Genomic DNA, 22,486 nt, shown 5'->3' on the forward strand with positions numbered 1-22,486 from the left:
CTTAATTCCCCAAATCTGTTTCAAATTAACTATATCACATCATTCCCAAGATCTGTTCAAATGAACTATATCAGTACTATAAAATAGGGGGATATTTGATTGGATGAATCCCAAAAGGATCTGTATGAAGGTTGAATGAATAGGTGCCAATCGCCACATATTGTCCGGTAAGAACAGATGATGTCAAAATCCCAATGACAAAGTAAGAACTGGATTTATTTCCACACACACACTCTCAAGACATGAATGGCAGGATGAATATGGAATGACTGTTGATAGACATGAATAGGATGACAATGATAGAATGATCCGTGAATATTGACTAGGATGAACCATGGTTTCTACAGAAATGATAAATAACAAAGACGTACAAATATGAACAATTATATACAACAAAGATGAATATAGTATATACACGATGAATATTACAGCTATGATATAAGTATGGATCTGTCCCTTTAATGCCGTGCTGCGTAACGGTGAACATTCCATTATCTCCGTAACCAGCGGTAACTCGTTAAAGTAGCAGTAACAGAGTGAAATACGAATGCTACGGATGATAATGATAAAAGTAACTAACAGATACTATCTACAATGATACTGACAGACTAAATCGCTAAATGACACATAACAACTGAACACTCACTATCTTAAGGACGCACGGCAAGAACGAACGTGAATGGCTCTGATCTTTGAATCGTCCGATTAACTCCCGATGGCTGATACAGAGGTGGGTTAGACTTATATAGGGGAGAGGGGGGATGAGGGGAGCCAGAAAACCGGACTTGGGGTAGCCAATGACTTTCAGAGCATTAGCTGTGCATCTGCAGCCCATGAGTCCCTATGGAACTCTAGGATCAACTGATTGGGTGACCTCTCTATGGTCCCCAAGTCTCAGCTTTTGAACAAGTACAATGTTGGCTGTGCATTGAGTAAACAAGTTGCACATTTTAGGATTCATATTAAAGGCATTAATGCTTCATCTGAGCACATTTTTTTCTGCTCACAACATGACAGAATCATTGAGGAGTTTTGTCGCACAGATCATACATCAGAGATCAGTGATGTATGCTCTGTTCAATGGACGACCAAAACGGACTCAAAATTGTCTCCGCAATGACCAGTTGATTCAAATAAGCTAAATGCCTTTCAATGATGAGGGAGAATATATAGAATTATGATTTGATTTCTGATTATTTATTTGTCTTCAAATGGATTTCTCTTTAAGAGCCTTTCGTTTGCCCCTGTTGCCATTGTGCTTGCTCTAAGGGGGTCCAGTCACTGGGCTCTGTAAAAGCGCCTTGAGACAATTTTATTGTTTGGGCACTATATAAATACAATTGAATAAAATTGAATTGAACATGTCTGTATTTTCCTAATGATTACCCTGCATATAGTAATTGGGTTGGACTGTAAGGACGATTAGGAGGAAGTACATACCAGCTGCCATAGAGGTCTTATGAGGTCGTATCCTGCTGGACTCTCTGTCAGTGTTTGTGTTTGGTGAGACCCTCTACCCAGACCCTACGTGTGCCTAGTCTAATGAATGCATTAGACACATTTATGACTCATGAAAAGACAGCCAACTGCTTCACATGGAAAACAAAATGCTAGATGTTTACTTGAAATACATTTAATATCTTCACAACAGTTCAAACCATTAAAGACGATCACTATGCATACATACTCATACTCATGAACTGAGCAGGCATGTCATCGGATCTGCTAACTGAAAGCCACAGCACCCAGCATGCTCTTCCCATAGGAAATAATAACCTGGACTTCTGACTTCTGACTTTTCCTCTGGAACAAATTACCCAATACAGTCCATACACATGAGTCAGCATAGGCATACATAAGGCATACATAAGGGAGGTTATAAACCTGCAATTTGGAATTAACCAGAGAAGGGGCAGAACATGTTTTTATTGACCATGGGTGACTAATCGCACAAATTGTTTTTCTTTTGTAATATTATTAACATATTCTGTAGTATGTTACGTGCTTGATAACTTCTTAAATGGGGTTGGCTTGAATGTCCGGTTGCGAGAAACCATGTCTCTTAATAACACAATCGTTTTTTTAAATGAATTAGGGAACTTCTAGACTTCTGCAATCTTGCCCTGTGCCTATAAGGCAGGTGTGCACACATAACCAGGAAGAAACACAAACACTCCCACTTCTGGAGAAACGAAACCTATTTAGCTTTTCTTGTAGTGTGTGCCTGTGTGGTAGGTGGAACTCTCTTTTAGTCTGTGTGTGTGTGCCTGTGTGGTAGGGGAAACTCTCTTTTAGTCTGTGTGTGTGTGCCTGCGTGGTAGGTGAAATGGCCAGTGCTTCAGTGTTTCAGGATGAGTTCTGCTGTTCTATCTGTCTGGATCTTCTGACGGACCCGGTGACTGTTACCTGTGGACACAGTTTCTGTTTGAAGTGTATTACAGGGTGCTGGGATCAGGAAGACTATAAGGGTGTTTACAGCTGCCCCCAGTGCAGAGAGACCTTCACTCCTAGACCTGTTCTTCGCAGAAACACAATGATGGCTGAAATGCTGGAGAAGCTGACGAAGACAGAAGTCCAGTCTGATGACACGGCTCCTTCCAACGCCGGACCCGACGATGTGGAGTGTGATTTCTGTACTGGGAGAAAACACAAAGCCATTAAGTCGTGTCTAACATGCATGGGATCTTACTGTGAGGTTCACATCCAATCTCATTTTCAAGTGGCCTGTCTGAAAAAGCACAAGTTGGTGAATGCTTCCTCACGGCTACAAGAGAAGATCTGCTCACAACACGACAGGATCATTGAGGTGTTTTGCCGCACAGATCAGAAGTTGATATGTATGCTCTGTTCAATGGACGACCACAACGGACACAAAACTGTCTCCGCTATAGCAGAACGAACTGAGAAGCAGGTTAGCCCTCTCTCTCTCTCTCTCTCTCTCTCTCTGTCTCTCTCTCTTATTATTTGCTTAACTGAATTGAATAGAGTGAGAATAGTGATCAATCTGTTTAAATCGTCAGTATTCTGCCAATACCCATCTTTGTATCTGTTGTAAATGTTGCCTTAAGCTATTGGATACCTGTGGACATTTATCCACAGAAAAAGTTGTTGGAGATGAAGAGGGATAACCTGAGGTGGATCCAGCAGATTAAGAAGGAGGTGCAGCAGGTGAAACAGGCAAAGAAGTATCTGCAGGTGATCACTGATAAACATGACTGATGTAAACTGATGTTTGTTGCACACATCTCTTGCACACTGTTGTTTTTGCCCCCCTAGTATGGGGCGCCGTTTGTAAAATGTTGCACGTTCGAATATCCTGCTCAGTTTTGGTACATTTAGCATTATCATATGGGGGGAAAAAGCATGACGATATTCAAATGTCACTTTTTCAAGCATTTAGAGAGAAATTCATGTAAATTCATGCGATTACTTTTCCAAGGATAATTTTTGGCAGTAACACAAAGTTGTTAATTAATATAAATCTTTCATCTAAATGTTAATGTTAAATGTAAATGTAAATGTAAATGTTAAATGTAAATGTTAAATCTAAATGTAAATGTTCGATGTTATATATAAATGTTAAATATAAGTGTTAAATGTAAATGTTAAATGTAAATACAAATATCAAATGCTAAATGTAAATGTTAAATGTAAATGTAAATGTTAAATGTAAATGTTCAGTCTACATGTCAGACTTGAGACAGAACATTACAATATTTACGGTAATTCATAGCTTTCAGTCACGTGACTACAATGGATACCTTGCGGGCAAAAAGAACAGGTGAACAGCGAAGATGTCGACCAACAGTGGACATCTTCAAGCAGTGCAGCCTACTCAATTACGATCGCCATCAAACACAGATCATACCACAATAGCCAGACAGAGATATCTAGAAAAAAATTACATTTTGGGAACCTCTGATCCCTTTACTGCACCCACTGATATTTGTATTTCTATAACGTCGTCGAAGTCCCTGCCTGAGCTCCAGTTTGGAGATATTTACATCTATCTAATAGAAAATCCGTCCCCCTACACACCTCAAAAACTGAAAGCCTACAAAAGCACAGATAGTAATTTAATTTTCAGAAGGGGATGGGTTCATAACGATGTCGTCTGGAAGGTGAAAACTAATAAACATCTTCATTATCAGAGCAAAGATGATTGCCATTTAATAGCTAGCTACCAGCTAGCGAGCTACATGCTGTTAGCTAGCAGCCTTTAGCCTACCCAACGCTGTTCTTTATCATTTGACACAATTTCCTGGTTAACACAAGTACAACCACCTGGTCTGGCGAATGACAACTGAAATTATCTTCCCATGTATTTTCTACTGGCATTGTAGTATTACCAGTTGGTCGACAAAATACAGTAGTATAGCCTACTTGCTTAGGTACTTGTAGCATTTACATTTAACATTTACATTTAACACTTATATTTAACATTTATATATAACATCGGACATTTACGTTTATATTTAACATTTACATTTACATTTAACATTTAACATTTAACATTTACATTTAACATTTACATTTAACATTTACATTTAGATGAAACATTTATATTATTCAACAACTTTGTGTTACTGCCAAACATTATCCTTGGAAAAGTTATTGCATGAATATACATGAATATCTCTCTAAATGTTTGAAAAAGTGACATTTGAATATTGTCAAGCTTTTTTTCCCATATGATAATGCTAAATGTACCAAAACTGAGCAGGATTTTCGAACGTGCGACATTTTACAAACGGCGCCCCATACCCTAGCAACCCCAAAATGGCTGAATGCTGTGGGTTAAGAGTGTTTCTGGTACTTGTTTTGTTAGGTGTTGTTTGGCTCTGCAAAGATGGCAAAAAAGCACTTGTCTGCATGTCAATGGGCTGAGGAATCCTTTGTGATGCTTGAAAATGAGCTGATATCAGTGCCTCTGTCCTGTTAACAGATGTCTGCACAGGTAGCTGTTGAGGACACAGAGAAGATCTTCATGGAGGTGATCAGCTTCATGCAGAAAAAAAAGGATTGAGGTAAAAATGTCTATCAGAGCTCAGGAAAGGGGCAGAGGTGAGTCGAGCTGAAGGACTCCTGAAGCAGCTGGAGCTGGAGATCGCTACGCTAAAGAACAGAGATGCTAAGATGGAGCAAACTCCTACCAATTGAGGACCCCATTGATTTCCTTCAGGTAACACTACTAGCCCTCTGGTCACCTACAGAGAGTCTTGACTTGCCATAATTAGATGGGTTCTATCAAGAGCCTCTTTTGTCATCATACGGAAAATACCTTGAAGTTGGGGCTTCCAGACCTACTCTTTGTGATTTACAGTCCCCTACAGAGTTACTGTGCACCAAACACACCCGATGCAGTGTTAAATTATTTCCTGTCTTGCCAATGGTATATGAAATTTCAAAATCTCATATTTTGTCCATGAATCAGTTGTATGAACAATTACCCGAAAATATTGGATATTTATGGTGTGCATGCATCCATTTCTGGAAAATGTTGGGTGTGTGTGTTTTAGGATTTATAGTAAAACCCACAACCCTTCACCTCCTGAGACCAATGGTCTAGATAGCACCTTTTATCTAGTCCTCATGGTCTATGTCTGTCTGTTTGATCCCCTGTAGAGTTTCCAGTCACACCTCACCTTCTCATCTGTGGCTAAGAACCTTCCCAAGGTTACTTTTTGAAACAAAGTTCTCCTTCCGTGAAGTGATGAAAGCAGTGTCTCCGGTCTCTGAATGAGAAAAACAAAACAGTTCCTCCAGGACATATTTAAAGGTAGGCTTCTTCAAGATGACAATGTCACAAGCCTGTAAGCCTCTAAGCTTTGGACCTAGAAGCAGAGACCAGAGAGGGCTGGGAAAGACCTTTTAAAGAGGACCTATTATGCTCATTTTCATGTTCATGATTTTATTTATCTCCTTCTCTCTTCTGGAGTAAGGCCTGGTTTTCTTCTTTGATATTCTTTGATATTATTGGTTTTTTTAGGATATAACTTTATTTAACCTAAAGAGGACTCGTATGCTCATTTTCAATGCTTATAATTTTAGAATAGAATAGATGTAAATGCTTAAATGTTCCAAACACATTATTTTTCTCATTACTGTCCATCTCTATTCACCCTCTGTCTGAAACACCCTGTTAGAGCTTGTGTGTCGTGTGCAGCTTTTAGCAACAATATGATTCAGTTGGACAAGTTAGCCTTGTTTAGCGAGATACCTACAGCTGAGCACTGGGTCTACAGCTTGGCTACAGCCAACACATCCAACACTTGAATACTTCCTTTTTTTAAACATGAGGGGAGAGGGGGATATTTCCCCTCACAGTGCAGCACACAGCATCTTCACAACACAGCTACAAAACTTAACACACTCCTCCTGTTTCTCCAGTAGTTACTGTGTGTGTGTGAGGGTATTCCAAGCTTGCTGCTTGGTGAGCAATAGGGAGATTGTGTTCCGAGATTGAGTCATCTTGTAACAAAGGAAAAGGACTGGAATTCCAATGAGGTGTTTCAGGCAGCTGAGAAAAGGGGTTCCTGTGGGAGAGAGTTACTCTCTCTGGTGTGTACTTTGGGCTTTTGTAACTTTGCAGACTGTCTACATGCACAAAAGGCTATAGAACACACTAAAGGAAAGAGAAAAAGTGGAAGAGCATAATAGGTCCTCTTTAATGAAGGCAGAGGTGCAGACATAATGGGCCAAAAGGTTCAATAGAGACAAAAAAAACATTAAGGGGAAGACAAGGAGCAGAAAACAAGTAAACAGCCAAGGTCACAAGGTCAGAGTGGAATACAATAAATACGGGCAAGACTAGTAACATGAAAACAGGCAGGAGAAAAAACGAAGGTTACGTATGTAACCACGGTTCTATGAGTTTCGGATGACCGCCAGAGGCGGTGCTTACAGCACTGGATTTCCATCGCACGTACGTGCAGGTCGAGTGTTAATACCAACAAAGTCACCTGTGACCTGGGTGACGTCATCAATGTGCGCTAGCACAAAAGGCCGTCTCACCCAGCAAGCGACCTCTTGACAATCTTCTCGTGCAAACTCCGAATGACTGCCAAGGTCTGGCGGTCATCCGAAACTCATAGAACCGTGGTTACATACGTAACCTTCGTTCTATTTCGTTTCTCCTGACCGCCAGAGGCGGTGCTTACAGCACTGGATGACTAATACCAACAAAGTCATGAGGAGTGCCTACCGGCTTCTAGAGATGCCGTAACGGCAGGGTGACCCCCTTGCCTTCAGGATGCCACTGCAGGCAATCCGTGCTTACTGGCAAGGCGTGTAACTCCCCTACTCGCTTTGTTGACGTAATGGCTAGAAGAAAAGCGGTCTTCATTGAAAGCCAGCTGAGCTCCGTCGTCTGTAAAGGCTCAAACGGGGCTGCACAGAGTGCTCGTAGCACCAGGAGGAGATCCCACTGGGGCACCTGCCTCCGCTGTGGGGGTCTTAGTCGAGGAGCCCCCTTGAGGAACCGAGTCACCAGGGTATGGGACCCGATAGTTCTGCCTTCTATCCGAATGTGCCCTGCGGAGATGGCAGCAGCATACACCCTGATGGTGGAGGGCGTGAGTCCCCGATCCAGGAGTGACTGCAAGAACTGTAGTACCGCTGGCAGGGGGCAGTGTGCTGGCTCCTGTCCCCGTGCCTGGCACCATTCCGTGAATATCTTCCACCTGTTAGCATAGAGGGCATTGGTGGAGGGTGCCCGCGAGCTGTTAATGGTGAATACCACCGCCTGGGCCAGACCCAGAGCTGTAGCCGAGACGGATCTGGATGCCAGATCTGGCCGCCCAGCTGCGATAGTAGATCCCTCCTCACTGGGAGGCACCAGGGTCTCCCGTGCAACAGCTGGAGCAACCTGGGGAACCATACCCTCCCCGGCCACCGGGGAGCGATTAGTAGCAGCTCGTGCTCCTCTGTTTCCAACCTGTGCAAGGTGGGCCAAATTAGTGGCAGAGGAGGAAAAGCGTATAGCTGCCGTCTCGGCCATGTATGCGCCAGTGCGTCCCGGCCTAGCGGGCCTGGCTCCGAGAGGCTGAACCAGAGGGAACACTGAGTCGATTCTCGAGAGGCGAATAGGTCCACCTCTGCCCTGCCATATCGACCCCATACCGCCTGTACCACATCTGGATGGAGTCTCCATTTCCCTGGGTCGGGGCTCTCCCGGGACAGGAGATCTGCGGCTCTGTTGTAAGTAGGGATGGGTATCGTTTGGTTTTTATCCGATACCGGTACATAACCGATACTTTTAAAACGATACCGGTGCCTAAACGGTGCCGGAACCGATACTTTTATAAAAAAATAAAAAAATGTTTACGATTGACGACATTTAAGAAAGGCTTTATTTCCAAATATATGAACTGTTTAAAGTAGATTATATATATAAATAAATACAAAACACCTTTTAACTTAAAACTTAAATAATATATGAACTGTTAACAAAAGTTTAGACTATACTTAAATAAATACAAAACACACACACACACTCTGTACACACACTACAGCTTCAATACTTCAGCAATTCTTTTGTTCAATTCAATTTTTTTTCTTCAAATTGAACAATATATTAACTGTTTAAAGTATATTATAAATATAAATACATACAAAACACTTGGCTTCAAACTTTTTAACTTCAAACTATGAACATTATATTAACTGTAAACAACAGTTTATAGTATACTTAAATAAATATAAATAAATACAAAAAACAGCTTCAAACTTCTTTTGCAAAAATATGAGCATATTTGCCTTTGGAGTCAAAAATTTATTATTTTGTTTGCATTTATTTCATGAAATTTCACCATTTTATGATTTGTTTATACCTATCTTTTCTAGCTTGTTTATAGTTAATCTTGTTACTTGAACACACTGAGTACGAGAAAATGTGTACTGCCCCTTTAAGAGACTACCGTAGGTTAAGTATAGCTGTCATCTCCGTTTATTTTTCAGTCTTCGGTTGCTGAACTGCCGTTGACTCTTTGCCTTCTCTCCACTCTTTTCACGCAATTGTTTTGTTGCATTTGCTGCACGTCGCGATGTTTGAATATTTTGGTGCGAAATACAGCCACACTTTTGACCGTTTACCTTTCGGTATTTTCTCTGTTAAAAGGTTGATGGCTAGTTCTGTTTGTGCTTGCTCTGTGAAATGCTGCATGCTCTTCACTGTCATAAGACTGTTGCTATGAAAACACCAATGAGCGTGAGCGACACAGGACAAAGTTTACATTGGGAGCTGGGGCAGTTTTACATGTGCCCCGCGGAATCTGCCTAGCAACCGTTTTCAATTGGCTCAGGCACCGAAATGAAGCACCGAAATCTGCGTTGCATTTCGGTCCGGGTAGGTACCGGTTGTATTGGAACCGGTTCCATATTGGTACCGGTTCTCGGTACCCAACCCTAGTTGTAAGTGCCGGGCAAATACACAGCCCTCAGGCTCAATAGGTGCTGATGGGTCTCCTGCAAGAGCTGCTGGGCAACCCCTAAGCACTGCAGCGATCTGGTGCCTCCCTGGTGGTTGATATAATACACCGCTGACATATTGTCCGACCTGACCAGCACGTGCCTCCCTACTAGCGCAGGGAGGAAGTGCCTTAGAGCCAGCAGCACCGCCCGAAGCTCTAGCACATTTATGTGCTGCCGCTTCTGCTGGGGGCTCCAACGACCTCTGGCCGTCTGACGCTGCCACACGGCGCCCCACCCTATCTGGGAAGCGTCCGTGGTCACCACCTCCCTCCGGGAAGGAATAGCGCCCAACGGAACTCCCTGGGTCAGGTACTTCCTCCTCCTCCAAGGATGGAGGAACCTCCTGCAGCTGGTGGTAACCCTCACCAGTCTGTGTCTGTGCCGCACGTGATGGAGGCCCAGGCTGTTTAGCCAGATTTGGAAAGGCCTCAGCGCCAGGAGGCCTAGTGGGATCAGGGATGCAGCTGATGTTAGCATCCCCAGTAGGCGTTGGAAGGATCTCAGGGTCAGAGCCCTGTGTCCTCTGAAGCGCGCCACGAGCTGCTGGATTCCGTCGACCCGCTGTTGAGAGGGGACAGCCCTCATCGCCTGCGAATCGATGGCCATGCCCAAGAACCCAGTCTGCTGACGGGGAACTAGGGAACTCTTTCTGAGGTTCAGTCTGAGCCCTAGACCCGTGATATGCGCCATCAACGCGGCAACATCGCTGCGGGCCTGTACCTCCGACTGGGAGCAGATAAGCCAGTCGTCCAGGTAGGGCAAAATGCGCATTCCCTGGGCCTGCAGTGGAGCCAGAGCAGCTGCAACGCACCTGGTGAACACCCGGGGTGCCAGAGCTATTCCAAACGGTAGTACCCGAAATTGGTACGCCCGACCCTCGAAGGCGAACCTGAGGAATTGTCTGTGGTGTGGTGCGATTGGGACGTGGAAGTAAGCGTCCTTCAAGTCGATGGTCGTGAACCAATCGTTCTTCCGAATGCTGTGCAGAACCTCCTTGGTGCGCAGCATATGAAACCTCAGTGTCTTGAGATGAGTATTTAAGTGCCTGAGATCTAGAATGGGGCGGAGCCCGCCATCCTTCTTTGGAATTATGAAATAGGTTGAGTAGAACCCACCTTCGTGTGTAGGCGCGTCGAGCTGTTCGATGGCCTCTTTTTGGAGGAGAGCGCCGATCTCCTGACGTAGGGCTAGGGCCTTCCCGGGTTGGTGACGGTGGTGGTCTTGACCCCACGGAACTTTGGCGGTCGGCCTTGAAATTGGATAATGTAACCCTGAGACAGGGTTGCCAGTACCCAGGGGTCCGATGTCACCGCTTCCCAGCGCCTGAGATGTTGGCTGGAGAAGCGGCCGACCGCCGGTGTACTGCTGTCACTGCCTGCCCCCTCTCCCCTCCGGTCCCTAGAGGGGTAACGGGCCGTGGCTTGGGCGCCCTGTGTAGGGCGAAGTGTGCGGGTGGCGGGGGTGGGCGAGATCTGTCTGGCTGGCGAAACCTCTCTGACTGCCGTGTCCGCGGCTGGCTGACTGGCCACTGTGCAGGCGCCTCAGCTCTTAGTGGTGGGGGCCCGCGTCTAGTCTGGCTCCCCGACGAAGGCTCGCAAACTGCTGCCTGGCCTGTATGACCTGCACACTGCACTCCAGGGCCTGCTGTGCAGCCTGACCAAACAACTCCCCTGGGACCACCGGGAGAGAACGTAGTGCCCTCCTGCCTGGCTCGGCTAGGGGGGATTGGGCCACCCATATCTGGCGACTGGCTAAAGTCAAATATGACATTAGCCTACCGAGCTCTCTCGACATAAAGGCAAACGCCTGTAGCGAGGAGTCACACAACCCCTGGGACGCCGATGCATCCCCTGTGCCCTGCAGTGTCTGGGTGAGAGCCAGCATTAAGTGGGACATTGAATTCCCTATGCGTGCCGTACGAGCGGCTGCATCATAACACCTCACAATGAGGTCGTCTGTCAGCCGGCATTGTGGGCGGGGGCAGCGAGCATGGGGCCTAAGCGCCTCATCGGGGGACAGTATTAAGGCCGCCACCGACGGCTCCACATTAGGCATCCTTTCAAGCCCATAGGTGGACGCACCCTGCATGGCCGACAGGACCCTGCAGTTGGTGGGGAGGTGGGAAAATTGTCTGGGGTCTGCCCAGCACCTCTGCAGCTCCTCAATGTACGGAGCTGAGGGTGGGACCGCAAAGGCAGTCTGCTGTACCGCGGTTCTAAAAAACGCATTCTGGGGGGGCACCGCCACAGGGACCGGGTCCAGCCCCAAACGCGCCAACGCTGCCTTCAGGGTGGACTTAATAGAAAGCTGGCCAGCCTCTGGCTCCACCCCTGTACCCCGGGCTGTATCCTGGGAGCTGGTCTGAGAGTCGTGGGGGGCTGACTCGTACGACTCGGCCTCGTCTCCCTGTCCCATGTCCAAACTCTCTGACGCCCTTGTGGAGAGTGTATCTAGCTCCTGGGCACTCCCTACTGGTGACAGCGTCGGTGGTGACCGCTCCGCCTGATCGGCTGGTGGGGTTCGAGCGTGTACGCTACCACCCTGCCCTGTGTGTGTTGGAGGCTGCAAATTGGCCAACAGCGCCTTAATACTCTCCAACTCTGTGGTCACTGAGTCCACCTTCTGTGCCAGTCCACTCTTCTTCCTCTTTGCCTTAACGGTGGTCTGCCGTGCAGTACTACGGCGCTTAGTCGGCCGTAGCACTCTCTCGTGTGCCCCTTCATGGGGCTGTGCAGTGCCCGTCTCCACCTCCACTAACCTAGCTGCCCGAGCTGTCAGGCTTAGGCAGTTACAGCTCATGCAGGCAAACTCTGTTAGCCCCTGTCTCAGATGCTCCACGCCCAGACAGGCGGGGCACTCCATATGGCCATCCTCTGGCTCGAGAGGGGCCCGGCAGCTAGCACAGATGGTTAACATCTTGCCCTGTACTGTTAGTTCTGGCTTCCAGCGAGAAGCACTTAGCCAGACTAGTATAAGCCCGATGGGGCTGCCTTCAAAGGCTAGCGGGCTAGCAGGCACGTGAGGGCGTGTACACCCCTGCTCTGCTCTAGCAATGAGACCGAGAGCGGGTACACTCAGGTCCGGTGTGAACAGACGGTCGTCTCTTCCCAACCGATGCTATCTTAAGCCAACAGACTCATAAGGAGTCTTAACTTCTTCACAGAGCGAGACACACTCCGAAATGAAAAACAAAATATATTAGACCAGGCTACAAGAGTGAGTACACTCAGGCTCCGTATAATCCGACGGTGGTTCCCCACCGCCGCTAACTTAAACAAAAAGATCCGTAACAGAATCTTAATTTAGTAACAGAGCGAGACACACTCCGAATGAAAACAAAATATATTAAACCAGGCTACAGAGCGAGTACCCTCAAGCTCCGTGCTATTCAACGGTGGCTTCCAACCACCGCTAATTTAAACAAAACAAAATCCGTAACAGAGTCTTACTTTAATCATAGAGCGAGACACACTCCGAAATGAAAAGCCGTGTCAAACCAGGCTACTGCGGCAGTGGAGCGAGCACACTCCACAGCGGCTGTCACAAACAAACTTACAATAACAAGTTTACCTACCTTACGACTCCGGTGCTGTAGACTTAGCTGTTAGCTCTAGCTCTGTCCATCAACGTTCGTCTAATATGGCCGTAGCCTGCCGGGTAGCTGTCTAACTGAAGATACTAAGGACACTATATCCAGAGAAAACCGGCGAGAACACCGTTCAGCTGGGTTATTTCCACCTGTGCCGAGTGAGCGGGGCCGCTCCGGTCCAGGCTACCCTTCAAGTAAGAAACAACCAGTTAGCTTACCCGCTTTGATGCGAACAAAAAACAACTTCGCCTAACGCAGTTTCTTGGAGGGTGAATATCCACTGCCCCGACCACAATGGGTAACGAAACTACTAGCGTCTTCCTCGAATCACGAATGTCGACCTGCTTTCGCGAGAAGATGCAAGAGGTCGCTTGCTGGGTGAGACGGCCTTTTGTGCTAGCGCACATTGACGACGTCACCCAGGTCACAGGTGACTTTGTTGGTATTAACACTCGACCTGCACGTACGTGCGATGGAAATCCAGTGCTGTAAGCACCGCCTCTGGCGGTCAGGAGAAACTAAATAGAACTTGAATGTGGTGTGAGAATCTGAACAGATAATGGTGATGAGGAACAGGTGAGGCATGACTATGACCAGCATCCTAGGAGTAGGTGAGACCAATATGGAGAAGTTTTCTGTTATTCAGATATCAGTCACACATAACTTCCTCTGCTCCTTTCATAGTCACGGGCTTCATGAAGGGGGACACGGTCAGACTGAACACTCCTCAGACCGCCAGGAGACTGTACTCTGGATACGGGTACAACGAAAACACTGTCAGTGGTGTGGGTGAGATAACAGGTAAGACCCTTATGGATTTACACTCACTTACATCACTTTCACTGCATGCAGAAGTACTGATGTAAATGATTCATGTGGACAATATAACAATAAATAAATTAGCATTCTTTTTACATGAGAATATGTAGGAAAAGAAACGTATCACCAATGATATACAGTACTACTATTGTGTTAAATAAATGACAAATAGATTCTCTTAGCTTTTACAGAGCCCGATACCGTGACCGTTAACTTTCCTGAGCTCCCTGGTTGGAGGGGGAGTTCTTCTCTGCTGGAACTGGTATTTGCGATAAAGAAAGATCCATGATCATGATGAAGATGATTATGATCTCTTACATATTTACTTCCCCTGACGTTTATTTTGGACCGACCAAAACAACCCTGTCCCTCTATGTAAATGCTCTGCTGATGCTCTTTGCAAATGCCTTTGACCTTTATTTTATGTAACATTATGAACAGCTGCAAAGATCACATCTTGAAATCATTCATGAATCGATTTCTTCGCTCTTCTTTCTGCCTTTGTTAGCGTGTAACAATCTCCATATTGTGATCTCACAATAGTGTATGTCACTTTTGAAGTTTCACAGTAGAGTGGAATCTATTAACACAATGCAGCCTATATGTCAATGCAGCAATGCATTTGTTTCTTGCTCATTAAGTTTAATCTAAGACTTACAACTTGTTAATCAGAGAAAGACTTAAGCTGTTCTTTAAATTAATTTTGTTGTCATGTAAGGGTAAGTGCAAAGTAATGCACAAATTGCATGAATTCATGTTTGTTTATGTTGTCTTTTACTTGAGTGTCATCAAGAAATGATAGAGGATCAGATAGAGAGACACAAGGGGGCTTTAGGGTCTATGGTACAGGGTGTGTGTGTTTTTTTTATAGTCAACATTTTGAAATAATTTCAGAGTTCCCGTGTCTTCCATTCATAGAGCACAACAACCTCAGTATTTTATTTCATTTTATTCATTTCATTTTATTCATTCATTTTATTTCTTATACACTTTTTTATATCACCTTTGCAGTAGCACAACAGAGGGGAACTTATTATCCTAAAACACATTACCAGATTTGATCTGTTTTAAACAAGAGGTCTGATGAAATGTTTTAAGACGTTAACTGACGGATTGATAAAATGTTTTAAAAGTGAACTGACTGATTGATGAAAGGTTTTAAAAAGTGAACTGACTGACTGATTAAAAGTTTTTAAAAGTTAACTAACTGACTGATGATCAATGACTTCATCATCACCTATTTTTTCTTGCCCCTGTCGCCATTGTGCTTGCTCTAAGGAGGTCCAGGCACTGGCCTTGGTAAAGCGCCTTGAGACAATTTTATTGTTTGGGCACTATTATAAATAAAATTGAATAAAATTGAATTGAACATTTTGTTTTTTCCTAATGATTACCCTGCATATAGTAATTGGGTTTGGACTGTAAGGACGATTAGGAGGAAGTACAGATACCAGCTGCCATAGAGGTCTTATGAGGTCATATCCTGCTGGACTCTCTGTCAGTGTTTGGTGAGACCCTCTACCCAGACCCTACGTGTGCCTAGTCTAATGAATGCATTAGTCACATTTATGACTGATGAAAAGACAGCCCACTGCTTCACATGGAAAACAAATGCTGGATGATTACTTGATACATTTAATATCTTCACAACAGTTCAAACCATTAAAGACAATCAAAGACATACTCATGAACTGAGCAGGCATGTCATCGATCTGCTAACTGAAAGCCACAGCACCCCAGTCAGTAAGTGCTCTTGACCGTGCTCCTCCCTGCATGCTCTTCCCATAGGAAATAATAACCTGGACTTCTGACCTTTTCCTCTGGAACAAATTACCCAATACAGTCCATACACATGAGTCAGCATAGGCATACGTAAGGGAGGTTATAAACCTGCACTTTGGATTTAACCAGAGAAGGGGCAGAACATGTTTTTATAGGCGAATTGTTTTTCTTTTGCAATATTATTAACATATTCTGTAATATGCTACGTGCTTGATAACTTCTTAAATGGGGTTGACTTGAATGTCAGGTTGTGGGATACAATGTCTCTTAACAACACAATAGTTTTCTGAAATGAATTAGGGAACTTCTAGACTTCTGCAATCTTGCCCTGTGCCTTTAAGGCAGGTGTGCACACACACAATCAGGAAGAAACACAAACACTCCCACTTCTGGTGAAACGAGACCTATTTAGCTTTCCCTGTAGCCAGAACGTGTGAGCCTGTGTGGTAGGTGGAACTCTCTTTTAGTCTGTGTATGTGTGCCTGTGTGGTAGGTGGAGCTCTCTTTTAGTCTGTGTGTGTGTGCCTGTGTGGTAGGTGAAATGGCCAGTGCTTCAGTGTTTCAGGATGAGTTCTGCTGTTCTATCTGTCTGGATCTGATGAAGGATCCGGTGACTGTTACCTGTGGACACAGTTTCTGTTTGAACTGTATTACGGGGTGCTGGGATCAGGAAAACCATAAGGGTGTTTACAGCTGCCCCCAGTGCAGAGAGACCTTCACTCCTAGACCTGTTCTTCGCAGAAGCACATTGCTGGCTGATGTTGTGGAGAAGCTGAAGAAGACAGAAGTCCAGTCTGATCACACGGCTCCTTCCAACGCTGGACCAGACGATGTGGAGTGTGATTTCTGTACTGGGAGAAAACACAAAGCCATTAAGTCGTGTCTAACATGCATGGGATCTTACTGTGAGGTTCACATCCAATCTCATTATCAAGTGGCCTGTCTGAAAAAGCACAAGCTAGTGAATGCCTCCTCACGGCTACAAGAGAAGATCTGCTCACAACACGGCAAGATCATTGAGGTGTTTTGTCGCACAGATCAGAAGTTAATATGTATGCTCTGTTCAATGGACGACCACAACGGACACAAGACTGTCTCCGCTATAGCAGAACGAACTGAGAAGCAGGTTGGTTTTCTCTCTCTCCGTCTGTCGAAACGTTATTTGCTTAATTGAATTGAATAGAACGAAAAGAGTAATCAATCTGTATAAATCGTCAGTATTCTGCCAATGCATATTTTTGCAACTCCTGTAAATGTTAACTAAAGCTATTGGATATTTCCCTGTGTACATTTATCCACAGAAACAGTTGTTGGAGATGAAGAGGGATAACCAGAGGCGGATCCAGCAGAAGGAGAAGGAGGTGGAGGAGGTGAAACAAGAAAAGAAGTATCTGCAGGTGATCACTGATAAACATGACTGATGTAAACTGTTCTAGAATTGGTTTAATTTTTGAATTTCAGTTTTTACATTTAGTTAGTTCAGATTCTTTCCCTTCTTGTGCCGTTTAGGTCTGTCTTGCTCTGCACAAATGATACAAGCATAGACACACATCTTTGCATGTCTACAGGCTATGATCTTTCTTTTAAAACAGTGATTGAAAATGAGCTGATATGAGTGCTCCTGTCTTGTAAACAGGCCTCTGCACAAAAAGCTGATGAGGACACAGATTGGATCTTCACAGAGCTGATCAACTTCATGGAGAAAAAACGCTCTGAGGCGAAAGAGTCGATCAGAACTGAAGAGAAGGCAGAGGTGAGTCGAGCTGACGGACTCCTGAAAGAACTGGAGCTGGAGATCGCTAGGCTAAAGAACAGAGATGCTGAGATGGACCAACTCCAGCCAATTGAGGACCCCATTGATTTCCTCCAGGTAACACTACTAGCCCTCTGGTCACCTAGAGAGAGTCTTGACTTGCCATAATTAGATGGGTTCTAAAAAGAACCTCTCTGTCATCATACAGAAAAGACCTTGAAGTTGGGCCTTCCAGACCAACTGTTTACAGTCCCCTAAAGAGTTAATGTGCACAGAGCTAACCTACAGTGCTGTATTTAGGAGAGATAGTAATCATTCTCTACAGGCATCTCAACATTATGAAATATATATAAAAAAAAACAGATGGTGCATGCAGTTTTAAATAATTTCCTGTCTTGCCAAATGTCGGGTGTATGTGTTTTAGGATTTATAGTAAAACCCACAACACTTCACCTCTGAGACCAATGGTCTAGAAAGCACCTTTTTATCTAGTCCTCATGGCCTATGATCTCTCTGTTTGATCCCCTGTAGAGTTTCCAGCCACACCTCACCTCCTCATCTGTGGCTAAGAACCTTCCTAAGGCTACTCTTGAAACAGATTTCTCCTTCAGCGAAGTGATGAAATCAGTGTCTCCGTCTCTGAATGAGAAAACAAAACAGTTCCTCCAGGACATACTTAAAGGTAGGCTTCTTCAAGATGACATGTAACAAGCCTGTAAGCCTCTAAGCTTGGACCTAGAAGCAGAGACCTGAGAGGGATGGAAGGACCTTTTAAAGAGGACCTAATATGCTAATATTTTAATGTTCATGATTGTATTATCTCCTCTCTTCTGGAGTAAGGCCTGGTTTGCTGCTTTGATATTTTCCTTTTTCTAAGGATAAATCTATAATGTAACTGAAATCTCTGTTCTGAGATTGAGTCATCTTGTAACAAAGGAAAAGGGTGTTTCAGGCAGCTGAGAAAATTGATTTCTGTTGGAGAGAGTTACTTCCTCTGGTGTGTACTTTGGGCTTTTGTAACTTTGCAGACTGTCTACATGTCTACAAAAAGCTATAGAACACACTAAAGGAATGAGAAAAAGTGGAAGAGCATAAATGGTCCTTTTTAATGAAGGCAGAGGTGCAGACATAATGGGCCAAAAGGTTCAATAGAGACAAAAAAACATGAAGCGGAGGACAAGGAGCAGAAAACCATCCATACCAGGGACAGGCTCCTAAACAGCCAAGGTCACAAGGTCAGAGTGGAATACAATAAATACAGGCAAAATTAGTAACATGAAAACGGGCAGGAGAAAAAAACTTGAATGTGGTGTGAGAATCTGAACAGATAATGGTGATGAGGAACAGGTGAGGCATGACTATGACCAGCATCCTAGGAGTAGGTGACAGCAATATGGAGAAGATTTCTGTTATTCAGACATCAGTCACACATAGCTTCCTCTGCTCCTTTCATAGTCACAGGCTTCAGGAAGGGGGACAAGGTCAGACTGAAGTATCCTGAGACCGTTGCAAAGACTTTACGATGTGATATTAGGTCTGGATACAACCAACACAGTTATGACATCACTGTCAGTGGTGTGGGTGAGGTAACAGGTAAGACCCTTATGGATTTACACCCACTTACATCACTTTCACTGCATGCAGAAGTACTGATGTACATGATTCATGTGGACAATGTAACAAGAAATACATTAGCATTCTATTTCCATGAGAATTTGCAGAAAAAGAAATGTATTGCCAATCATATACAGTACTACTATTGTGTTAAATAAATGACAAATGGATTCTCTTAGCTTTTACAGAGCCCGATACTGTGACCGTAAAGTTTCCTGAGCTTCCTCGTTGGAAAGGGAGTTCTTCTGAGCTGGAACTGGTATTCGCGATAAATAATGATGATCATGATGAAGATGAAGATGATTATGATCTCTTATATCTTTTCTTCCCCTGACATTTATTTTGGACCGACCAAAACCACCCTGTCCCTATATGCAAATGCTCTCCTGATGTTCTATGCAAATGCCTTTGACCTTTATTTTATGTAACATTATGAACAGCTGCAAAGATCACATCTTGAAATCATTCATGAATTGATTTCTCCGCTCTTCTTTCTGCCTTTGTTAGCATGCAACAATCTCCATATTATGATTTACTAATAGTGTATGTCACTTTTGCAGTTTCACAGTAGAGTGGAATGTATTAACACAATGCAGCCTATATGTCAATGCAGCAATGCCTTTGTTTGTTGCTCATAAAGTTTAATCTATAGAAGACTTACGACCTGTTAATCCGTTAAAGACTTGTCATGTAAGGGTAGGTGTCAAGTAATGCACATTATACATCACAGTTTTATCAGTGCCGATGTTGGAGTATATTTCACCTTGAGGCTTTATGAATAAACAAATGAATGCATTAATTAATGTTTGTTTATGTTGTCTTTTACTTGAGTGTCATCAAGAAATGACAGAGGATCAGATGGAGAGACACGAGGGGGCTTTAGGGTCTACGGTACAGGTTGTGTGTGCGTGTGTGTGTGTGTGTGTGTGTGTGTGTGTGTGTGTGTGTGTGTGTGTGTGTGTGTGTGTGTGTGTGTGTGTGTGTGTGTGTGTGTCTGTGTGTGTGTCAGACTGAAACTAGGCTAAAGAGCATCTCAGCCAACAGAAAGAGAATATTTTATTTTAGTACCACCTAGACAAGGTATCATGAATTAGTGTGACTAGTCATCACGATTATGGCATGGACATGGTCCTTTCTCAGCGATGGAAGATAGCAATATGTTGGTCACAGGTCGTAGCAACAGTAAAAGGAAATGCATGTGATTTGTTGGTTCGATTCCCATCTGAAATAAAGACTAGGAGATAGAATAATAGGTTAGTGGTGCGGGTGAATATTTGAGATACTCCCCCCGACTGCTTTTTTGTGTATGTTCTGCTGTAATTTAGCTAGTTAATTAGTTAGTTTAAGACCATTAGTAGTCACTAAACTACAGAGCAGAGATGCTGAGATGGAGAAACTTGGATGGACCCCACCAATTTTCACAAGGTAACACTTAAAGGCATCTGCAGAAGATGTTAGCTCTCAAATATCCCCTGCTGGGTGGCAGATATTAAGAACCTCTAGATGTTCTTCAGTCGTAATTGTAATAATAAAGCGGGGTCTAATAGCAGCTTGTGTGTGTTATCGGCTACGTTCGCGTTGTGTCAATCTAATTAACAGACTTAGCATTTCGATTGTTTAACAGACTAGCCGATGTTTAACAAACTGGCCGATAACCGACGTAGCTACAATAGAACCTTTGAGGGAAGGGTTTCAGAGCACAGTTAGTTTGGAGATATTAAGAGCCTCTAAATGTTCAATTGTAATTGTAGCAGAACCCTTGACATAAGGGCTTCAGGGCACAGTTAGATGGGAGATATTAAGAGCCTCTAAATGTTCTTCAGTTGTAATTGTAGCAGAACCCTAGATAAGGGCTTCAGGGCCCGCTCTCTGTCCCATACGGTCCCCTGTAGAGTTTGGGTTTGTAGGTGAAACCGGGGTTGTTACATTAGTTTAATTAAATCAGTCTCATAAAATGTAATAATCATTCATTTTATTATTTAATATTTTATAATTAAATTACTATAATAATGGAAAACTCTAGCTGTACCACTATGCTACAGTCTTAGTATGGTATTACAATACTAACGTATTGCAATCTCAATACAAGTCTATAACACTTCATGAAAACAACTAGACAAGTGAAGGCAATCAGAGTATTTGGTTGGCGGAAAATGGCTTTCAGTGGAATATTGGAACAATAACAGGCAAGACAATTGTTTAAGTCTAAAATAAACAATTTATTAAAAGTAACAAACAGTAATTAATGGCTAATATTAAATCAGGTATAATCACATAACACTGGAGTAAAACAATTGAACAAGGCACAAAGTGGAATTGGGAAGTAGTAGTGAGGTAGTCTGTTTCAGGAATGCAGAGGAGGATTAGCTTCCTCGTCTCTGTCTGTGTATGTGTGTGTGTGTGAGCGGGTGCGTGCGTGTGTGAGCAGGTGCGTGTGTGGGTATGCGAAGTTGCGAGTAATCCCCCTCTCAATGGAGAGATGGGGGAAGTGAGAGGGAGGCTTTGCGCAAGCGCACAGGCGATAGATGCTGTGTGCGTGAAGTAAAGAGTGCGTCAGGCCCCAACTAGATGGAGAATGGTCACCGGATGCTGCTGCAGGTCCGAGACCTGAACTCTATGTTTCTTAGGCGCCAATTTAGTTGGGGGGAGGTGCACAGAGTAAAGAATGCCTGAACAAAGGATTCTTGCCTTAAGGACTAAATCCAAGCTAGGCCTTAATTCAATACAAGATATTTAACAACACTGAAATCGCGATGTATGCGTGTATATGTTCAGGTGGTGATGTAAAGGGAGTTAGAGAGAGAGAGAGAGGGGGGGGCGGGGGGGGGTGCATACACAATCTATCTAACAAATAGCAAAAATAACCAAGCAAGATTATCAGCGGTCAAGGACCGTGTGGACTGTGAATTTCAGATTGCATTTAGATCTTAATGAAATAAAATAACCACACTTCTCACATAGATTAAAACATACGTATAAAACTAAATTCTGCCCAGATATTAGCCTTACTTGGATCGCTCTTGCATGGCGACCAAGATGTTTTCTGCAGGACTTCCGATGAGCAGCGTGGGACGCAGATTCGTGGAAGTTGCCAGGACCTTCTTAGCTCGTCAGCTGAAACTCGGGACGGCCTGGTGGTCGTTGAGGAGTCTCGAAGGGAATGAAAGTTCTTTTCGTCGACGTGAATGGATGAGGAGGGAACCGGTAGTACTATCGATGTAAACTCAGGTTGCAATTAAACGATTTCAAGTAGATTGGAACTTTGATCAGAAGTTCTATGGGCTACGTGTCGTCGTGTCGTCCTTTGTCCTGATGAGAATTCTTCTGTAGAGTCTGGTATCTCTATTTGTGAATGGATTTCTTCAGGAACACCAGGGTCAGGTGTGCTTCTTTTGGGTTGCTGTTGAACTCTGCTGCTGATGCCACTTCCTTCAGTGCACTGTCGTAAACACCTAGAA

General features: G+C 44.1%; 3 protein-coding genes across 3 annotated transcripts; 2 read left to right on the forward strand and 1 right to left on the reverse strand.

Annotated features, from left to right (window-relative positions):
- Positions 1 to 2,320: 2,320 nt before the first annotated feature.
- Positions 2,321 to 5,026, forward strand: LOC122131479 (E3 ubiquitin/ISG15 ligase TRIM25-like). Its single transcript, XM_042706210.1, has 3 exons — positions 2,321 to 2,911; positions 3,100 to 3,195; positions 4,958 to 5,026. The coding sequence occupies exons 1-3, from the start codon at positions 2,327 to 2,329 to the stop codon at positions 5,024 to 5,026; spliced, it is 750 nt and encodes a 249-aa protein (XP_042562144.1). The 5' UTR covers positions 2,321 to 2,326.
- A 4,379-nt stretch (positions 5,027 to 9,405) lies between these two features.
- On the reverse strand, positions 9,406 to 12,387 carry LOC122131476. The gene is given in 3 exon segments (XM_042706207.1): positions 9,406 to 10,668; positions 10,671 to 10,999; positions 11,250 to 12,387. Coding segments are annotated over 3 exon segments (2,730 nt in total).
- A 3,797-nt stretch (positions 12,388 to 16,184) lies between these two features.
- Positions 16,185 to 18,122, forward strand: LOC122131477 (E3 ubiquitin/ISG15 ligase TRIM25-like). The gene is made up of 4 exons (XM_042706208.1): positions 16,185 to 16,787; positions 16,963 to 17,058; positions 17,298 to 17,531; positions 17,946 to 18,122. Exons 1-4 carry the CDS (start codon positions 16,203 to 16,205, stop codon positions 18,120 to 18,122), a joined length of 1,092 nt encoding a protein of 363 aa, XP_042562142.1. The 5' UTR covers positions 16,185 to 16,202.
- Positions 18,123 to 22,486: the final 4,364 nt, after the last annotated feature.

The sequence above is a fragment of the Clupea harengus genome, unplaced genomic scaffold (assembly GCF_900700415.2).
Source record: "Clupea harengus unplaced genomic scaffold, Ch_v2.0.2, whole genome shotgun sequence".
NCBI lineage: Eukaryota > Metazoa > Chordata > Actinopteri > Clupeiformes > Clupeidae > Clupea > Clupea harengus.

Bases quoted from the DNA above. Each gene is read 5' to 3' on its own strand.
- LOC122131477 (XM_042706208.1), top strand. From the start codon at position 16,203: ATGGCCAGTGCTTCAGTGTTTCAGGATGAGTTCTGCTGTTCTATCTGT. The intron at 16,788-16,962 runs GTTGGTTTTCTC...ATTTATCCACAG, and splicing joins CAGAACGAACTGAGAAGCAG to AAACAGTTGTTGGAGATGAA. The intron at 17,532-17,945 runs GTAACACTACTA...GATCCCCTGTAG, and splicing joins ACCCCATTGATTTCCTCCAG to AGTTTCCAGCCACACCTCAC.
- LOC122131479 (XM_042706210.1), top strand. From the start codon at position 2,327: ATGGCCAGTGCTTCAGTGTTTCAGGATGAGTTCTGCTGTTCTATCTGT. The intron at 2,912-3,099 runs GTTAGCCCTCTC...ATTTATCCACAG, and splicing joins CAGAACGAACTGAGAAGCAG to AAAAAGTTGTTGGAGATGAA. The intron at 3,196-4,957 runs GTGATCACTGAT...ATGTCTGCACAG, and splicing joins AGGCAAAGAAGTATCTGCAG to GTAGCTGTTGAGGACACAGA.